Genomic DNA, 7,572 nt, shown 5'->3' on the forward strand with positions numbered 1-7,572 from the left:
TGTTACCTCGCCACCAACACAACAGGGACTTGGTGCTCCTGGATGCGCAACACACATGAGTGCCTTCTTGCTGCACTACCTGCAACATGACCCTCGAATTGTGAGAATTAGAAATAATCCTGACTACTGGGTTGCCACACTGTTAGATCCCCGGTACAAAAGTAAATTTGCAGAAATTATTCCTGCCATAGAAAGGGATGCACGCATGCAGGAGTATCAGCAGAGACTGTTGCAGAATCTTACATGTGCTTTTCCACAAAATACCAGTGGTGCACGTAGTGAATCTCACAGTTCCAACTTGCCAACCGTGGGACCGTCAAGTGTTCAGCACTCAAACCGTAACAGAACCACAGTATCTGCTGGTAACATCAATTTTGCGGAATCATTTCACCACTTTTTTAGCCCATCCTTTGCAAGGCCACAGGAGACAAGAAGTCTGACACATAGTCAACGCCTAGAGACGATGGTACAGGAGTATCTCCAAGTAAACATTGAAGCCACGACTGTGTCACTGGACCCTTGCTCTTTTTGGGCTTCCAATCTGGATAAATGGCCGGAGCTAGCCACTTACGCCTTGGAGATCTTGTCATGCCCCGCAGCCAGCGTTCTGTCTGAACGTGTGTTCAGCGCTGCTGGTGGTGTGCTGACAGATAAGCGCACGCGGCTCTCCACTGATAATGTAGACAGACTCACGTTCATAAAGATGAACAAATCATGGATCCGAAACGACTTTTCTACCCCTGTGTCATCCTGGGGAGAGTAAAAGCTTGATGATTGGTTAAAATCACCCTACCAACCGTTTTAAGCTTTCAAATTACTAATCATGTTTATCTGTATCTTGACTGGAAAATAATTTGGGCTTTGTAGCAGTGTGCAGCACTGATCCTATTAGGCCATCTATAATAAGCTTCACCAGATTTAAAATTAAAAATAATTTTTAGCTGCATCTAGCCCGGAAAATAATTTTGGGGCTCCGAGATGTGCAAGACACATAAGTGCCTTCTTGCTGCACTACCTGCAGCATGACCCTCATATTGTCAGAATTCGAAGTAATCATGACTACTGGGTTGCCACACTCTTAGATCCCCCAAACTTTTCGATCAACCTTTTCATTTTAATAAAGACCAAAAAAATGGTCATTTTTGAAATTATAAGCATTAGCAGGTTGTTAGAAACTGAAATCAAACAGTTTTCAACTCAAAACTTTATTCTAGGTGATGTTACATTTTCACATAGGACCCCTTGTTCGAAAGGAGCTTCTGAACTCTCTCGTCCATTGAATTTGTCAGGTTTTGGATGGTTTCTGCTTCAATTGTTTTGCATGAGGACAGAATACCCTCCCAGAGCTGTTGCTTAGATGTGAACTGCCTCCCGCCATCATAGACACTCCTTTTAATGATGCTCCAAAGGTTCTGAATGGGGTAGAGGTCAGGGGAGCATGGGGGTCACACCATAAGTTTGTCCCCTTTTATGCCCATATCAGCCAGAGATGCAGATGTTTTATGTGCAGCATGAGATGGTGCATTATCATGCAGAAAAATGATCTTGCTGTGAAATACACGGTTCTTCTTCTTGAACCATGGCAGGAAGTGCTGTTTGAGAAAATCCACATACATTATGGAGTTCATCTTTAGCGCCTTCAGGGATCCTAAAGGGGCCGACAATCTCTCTCCCCATGATTCCAGCCCAAAACATTACTCCACCTCCTCCTTGTTGGCGCTGTAGCCGTGTTTGCGTGGGGTGTCCATCAACCAGCCATCCTCCACTCCATTCATCTGGACCATCGAGCGCTGCACGGCACTCATCCGTGAACAAAACAGTTTTGAAATCAGTCTTCATGTAATGTTTGGCCCACTGGAGCCGTTTCTGCTTGTGTGAAGTGGATAGAGGAGGTCGACAGGATGGCGTATGCACAGCTGCAAACCTCTGAAGGACCCTGCATCTTGTTGTTCGGGGGACGTTGGAGGCACAAGCAGCTTCAAAAACTTGTCTGCTGCTATGACAAGGCTTTTTTGCCGCTGCTCTTTCAACCTGACGTAATTGCCTGTAGGAAAGAGTCCTCAATTTGCCCTTATCAGCACGCACACGTGTGTACTGTGAATCAGCTACATACTTCTTGATTGCCAAGACACTTCATCCTGATCATCGCACAATGTTGATTGTAGTCATGCCTTGACCTAAACACTCCACAATTTGTTGCTTCTCAGCAGCCGACACATCCTTTTTCTTTCCCATTTTGGCAGAAAATGTAGGCTGCTTAATAATGTGAGAGAGCCTTCTTAAGTAGTCTTGCCTTTCATTGGACACACCTGCCAAACTAATTAGCACAGGTGTCTGCAATTGCTTACAGTGATATAAAGAGCCCTGACACACATCACCATCAATGAGTTTAACTGACAAACAAACAAATTCTTCCCTTATCACTCCTAAACACTTTTTGCATAATAATTTGGAACGCGGTGTACATGTGCTTTTCCACAAAACACCAGTGGTTCACGTAGTGAATCTTACAGTTCTAACTTGCCAACCGTGGTCTGTATGGAATTGTTCAATAAAGGGCCCAAAATTAAGATAACATAGATGGGAGAGGTCTCTATGAATAGGAATTCCTAAGTATTTGATACCCTGTGAGGGCCAGGCAAAGGGAAAGTTGGACTGGATGGAATCCTATATGGATTTAGGGAGGGAGACATCGAGGGCCTCAGACTTCGCTGCATTGATTTTAAAATTTTACCATGTAACAAAGTGATCTATTTCAGCCATAACAGCAGGGATGGATATATGTGATTGAGTGATATATACTAGGACATCATCAGCAAATAGAGAGCACTTGTACTCGGTGCCTCCCACCTCAATCCACCTAATATTGGGGTTATGGCGAATTGATGAGAGCAGGTGCTCCGTCACTAGGATGTATAAGAGAGGGGACAGAGGACATCCCTGCCTTGTCCCATTGGTGATTGTGAAAGGTGATGAAAATGTTCTGACGCACCCCCTGGGCCTTGGGACACCCGGAGCCGGACCCTTTTTGGTGGATGCTGGTGGTTGTAGTCTTCGTGGCGGCGATCCGGTTCCGTGGCTCAGGGCGGTCAAACCAGTGGCGGAACTATTTATGTGGTTTTGATGTTTAAATGTCCGACTACGCCACCCGTGGATTGCGGTCAGAGTGAACCGCCGCTACAGGGCAGACCGCTAAGGCTGGTGTTGTGGGTGCAGCAGAGCGTAGCATAACTCCCCACGGGAGGAGTATAGCCTCAGGGCAGTGTATGCGGAGGATGGGGGTGATGGTGCAGGGCAGCAGCAGTAACGACACGGAGTCAGTGATGCAGTTCAGGGCCTTTACTCACAGTTCTTATTATCCAGACCACGTCTGCAGGTAACGGCTGCCCACGTCGTACTGTGCTCACCAGGTGAGGGGCTCAGACAACTCCCAGATAACTTTGGAGCGCTTCACAGGACCCCCTTTGTGTGTCCTTTGTCTGGCCTTTCTTACCAACACTTCTGTCCGGCTGCCTCGGGCCTCCTCTTGGTAAACTTGGCGCCAGTTTCCCTGACCCTATGTGGTGCCTTCCTAGCGGGTGGAGCAAGGGGCTGCGCCACATAAAATGTCAGAGCCTCCGGTTTCTAGCTGAGGGTCGTTTCCTGCCTCCACTAGTTCGGGGACCGGTCTCCCCCTTTGGCCTGACCCCTCCACGCAGGTGGATTCGGGCGTGCGGTGGCGACTCGCCCGTCCGCACCCCTGGGATCCCTTCATTCCTCGTTCCTGGAGCCTTCTCCGCTCCTCTTCCTTCCTTCTCCCTCTTCCAGGCCTGGGCCTCTGTTACTAGGCCCGCCTCCGGAGCAGAGCTCATGCAGAGCCCCTGCTCCCTGCCACTTCTGCTCAGACTTCTCTGCACTGAACTAAGATGGTGCCCACCTTTTATACTCCCTTCTCAATGCACCCAGGAACTGCTTCCTCCCTGCTCCTGCACTGCAGGGTTCCCCTTCCTCAGTGTTCCCTCCCCCCACTCCAGCCAGGGACAGGGACTGTCGTGCCCATCTCAGGGGCATATTGGTCGCCCTGCCCCACGGCAATGTGGTGTAATGCATGCAGGTGTCGGGTCCTGATCCACACTCCATCCTTATCTGAGAGTGAGATATCACACCTCTGGGTGAGGTGCAATACGTCTGTAGCAACCGAGCCCTCGGTGCTACAGTTCCATTTATCTTCAGCCTAGGTGACGTATTGTGATACAGGGCCGTGATTTTGGCTATAAAAGGGTCCCCTAGACCCCTACCCCAAGCTTTTTAAAGAATCATATATGGCGTGCCAGGAGACTCTATGGAATGCTTTCTCAGCATCCAACGAGAGTATCTACTTACAAATTTTTAACTGCATCTAGCCCAGGAAATACTTTGTGCCTAGTAGCAGTGTCTGCTAGTCAGCGGATTATCCCGGCTGTTAAGCAAGCTACACCACCTGTAGTTTGGACACTTAATTTTTTCAAAGGAAATGCTTCGGGACCACGGGATACTTAGTGAAGAGCATCAGGAGGCACCCCAAGGCATAGGGGCTGGGACTGGCACTAGGATGCCTTGCGGTGGACAGCCGAGCTCGATCCTTATAAAAGCTTTTTAACTGCAGCAGCTTTAGTGGACGCTACTGGAGCTGGAATTACGCGGCTGCTGGCATGAGACTTGCCCTCCAATAGATCCTTGTAAATGGATTTAAAGTGTATTCATTCAAATTAGAGGGACAATTTAAATTAAAAAGCTTAGAGCTGCCTCCACCACAGGGGGGCTCTCTCGACCCACCAGCGGACAGGCACCAGTATTGGGAGAGGGGGGCTGGCCGTCAGGGCTCACCGCGGCTCTGGCACAAACCCGGCGACACGGAGGTGGCACGGGCAGGAGCGGACTGGCCGTCTCGGCTTCTCACTTTTTGGATTTTAGAAGGGCATGACATGCCTATATCTGTGTCTCCCCCTCCTTTTACTCCTCCACCTCTTTTCTTTTCGCATGACTATATGTACTTGTCACTTTTCCATGTGTTAGTTGTGTCTTCTGAGCAGTTTGTCAGCTTTTGGACACCTTTGAAGGTGTTTTCTATGTGTTTCTATGTGTTTTTGTTTGCCTGCCATTGGTTTTAACGGTGTTCGAAGGTGTTCGACGAACAGTTCGACGAACAGTTCGGCGAACACACGGGTGTTCGACGAACCGAACCGAACTCGAACACTACGGGGGTGGCTCAACACTATTTATGAGGTAAACCTATATCAGCCATACACCAGAGGCTTCTAAACTGACCCTGCGTCACAGGCATGCCAGACTGGGGTCACAGTAAAAGCCCACCCTTGTTAGGGCGTATATCCAAATACTTACGTGTTAAACATACTGGACATATATTGCTTTCTGGGAAACATATCAACTTTTAACAAACCCCTTTGCCTAACTGATCAGTTTTGGATCTAGCAATATTAATTAACATACAGCCCGATCCAACTGATATGCACCCCAACTTCAAACCGTCTCCTCCTCTCTTCCCCCTAGGCAACAATTCCCCAATTCTAAGGGCCCCAAAAAATAACAAAGATGCTGCTGTGGAAAAAAGCACTGCTTCAAAAGCCTTATAAGAACAGGACTGGGCTGCTTTACATAAATCCCCCAGCATGCCCGGAGTGACAGGACACCGACATCTCTCACACAATGATCCTTTCTACACCCTTTCAATACCTGTTTAACTACAAAATAACTATTCAAAGGACGCTTACCTGCTATTTTCAGGAAAAATGAAACCCCTGCCAACTGTTTCACTAACGTACTATATGCCAAACCTTTCTCACAGATAGACCTGCAAAAAGACAAAGCGCTTGTTCTAGTGCTCCTAAACCTATCCCCACCTCTACTACTACAAAATGACACCCACAATTCCCACGCCGCTAAATAGCCTTTCCATGTGGACGCTGCACCGAACGCTCCAACAATTCCATCACTAGGACCATATTAACCCCATAAGTAATCCGCACACCTTTCTCCTGTTGCTCTGGCCTCCGGCACCAGCTCGAAAAACTTCCCGAACTGCAAATGAGAAAGTGCATTGGCAATTAAATTCACCTTCCCTTCACCATGCACCGCCTTCACCCAAATATTACGCTTCAGGCAAATAAGGAGTAAATGACGCAACAACTTCACCACCATTGAGCATTTAGAGGACACACAATTAATAGCAAAAACTAACCCTTTGCTGTCTGACTGTAACAAAATACATCTATTAGCCAAACTCTGCCTCCATAAAACCAAAGTGACTACCACTGAAAAAAAACCTCCAACAACACCTTATTCTTTGCAACCTTATTAGCTGCCCACAGATGCCACCAACCCTCTGCCACCAATTACTGTTATAATATACCCCAAAATCTACTGCACTTGAAGCGTCTATACACAAATCCAACTCATCACTTGTTATAAACGGCTCCGGCCAAACTGACCTTCCACTAAAATCCTGTAAAAATCCCAACCGTACTTCAAGGTCCTCCTTAATCTCCTTGTAACACGGACATGAAGTGATGAATTCCTAATACCTGCTATATGCAATGATAATCTTCTACAAAACACTCGACCCATAGGAATCACTCCAGAAGCAAAAGCTAATAGGCCAAGAACAGATTCAATTTCCTTCACTTTAGTTTTCTTCTTGACATACAGCTCTAAAATTGGCGTCTTACATTTCTCCACCTTATTAGTTGGTAAGGTGAGCTCACCTCTCAATGAATCAATGACAATTCCTAAAAACTCCATACAACAAGGTGGATAAACTGTCTTTTCCAATGCTAGAGGTATACCGAAATCCTGAGAAATATCCTCAAATGTCCTCAACAATTCAGAACAGACCGCACTCTCCTTAGACCCTACAAACAAGACATCATCTAAATAATGGGCCACGCCACCTTTACCACATTGCATGGCAACAACCCATTCTATAAAAGTAGAAAAAGCCTCAAAATAAGAACATGACAGCGCACAACCCATGGGAAGACATTTATCAACATAAAATGACCCGTCAAACTGAAAACCTAAAGAGTTAAAACTATCGGGATGAATAGGCAACAATCTGAACGCAGCTTCCACATCCACCTTAGCCATCAGCGCACCAGTCCCAAACCCCTTCACTATCTCCACTGCAGGATCAATGAAGTATAACACACTGTCTTTAGATTCTCATCAATACTGTCATTAAGGGATGTACCATAAGGAAAAGACAAATGATGAATAAGTCTGAAAGCATTAGCTTCTTTCTTGGGTACAACCCCAAGCGGTGATAAACGAAAACTGACAAAAGGTGGAACATCAAATGGTCCCGCCACTCTACCTGCCGTAATTTCCTTATCAATTTTCGCCTTCACCACCTCCGGGTGTAAAGCTACAGACTTTAAATTATTTACCCATTGACAAGCAGTACCACCAAAAGAGAGTATAACAAAACCATTTGTAAACCCATCAATTAACAGCCTGGCTGTCCTGTGATTTGGGTACTGATTTAACCATACCCGCATGTTCTCCACCTTTACCGGCGTCAATGCCCTTGTTAAGGTA

The 7,572-nt window shown here is 46.7% G+C and overlaps 1 protein-coding gene across 1 annotated transcript in view; it reads right to left on the bottom strand.

Moving 5' to 3' along the window:
• LOC141247876 (microtubule-associated serine/threonine-protein kinase 4-like) overlaps positions 1-7,122 on the bottom strand; it is a 31,579-nt gene extending 24,457 nt beyond the window's left edge. The window contains exon 1 of the mRNA XM_073669286.1: positions 6,468-7,122. Coding sequence (XP_073525387.1) covers positions 6,468-7,122 — 655 coding nt within the window. The remainder of the gene's footprint in view (positions 1-6,467) is intronic.
• Between the last annotated feature and the right edge of the window lie 450 nt (positions 7,123-7,572).

The sequence above is a fragment of the Phyllobates terribilis genome, unplaced genomic scaffold, assembly GCF_046119375.1.
Source record: "Phyllobates terribilis strain yellow unplaced genomic scaffold, ASM4611937v1 Scaffold_2__4_contigs__length_985480577, whole genome shotgun sequence".
Taxonomy (NCBI): Eukaryota; Metazoa; Chordata; class Amphibia; order Anura; family Dendrobatidae; genus Phyllobates; species Phyllobates terribilis.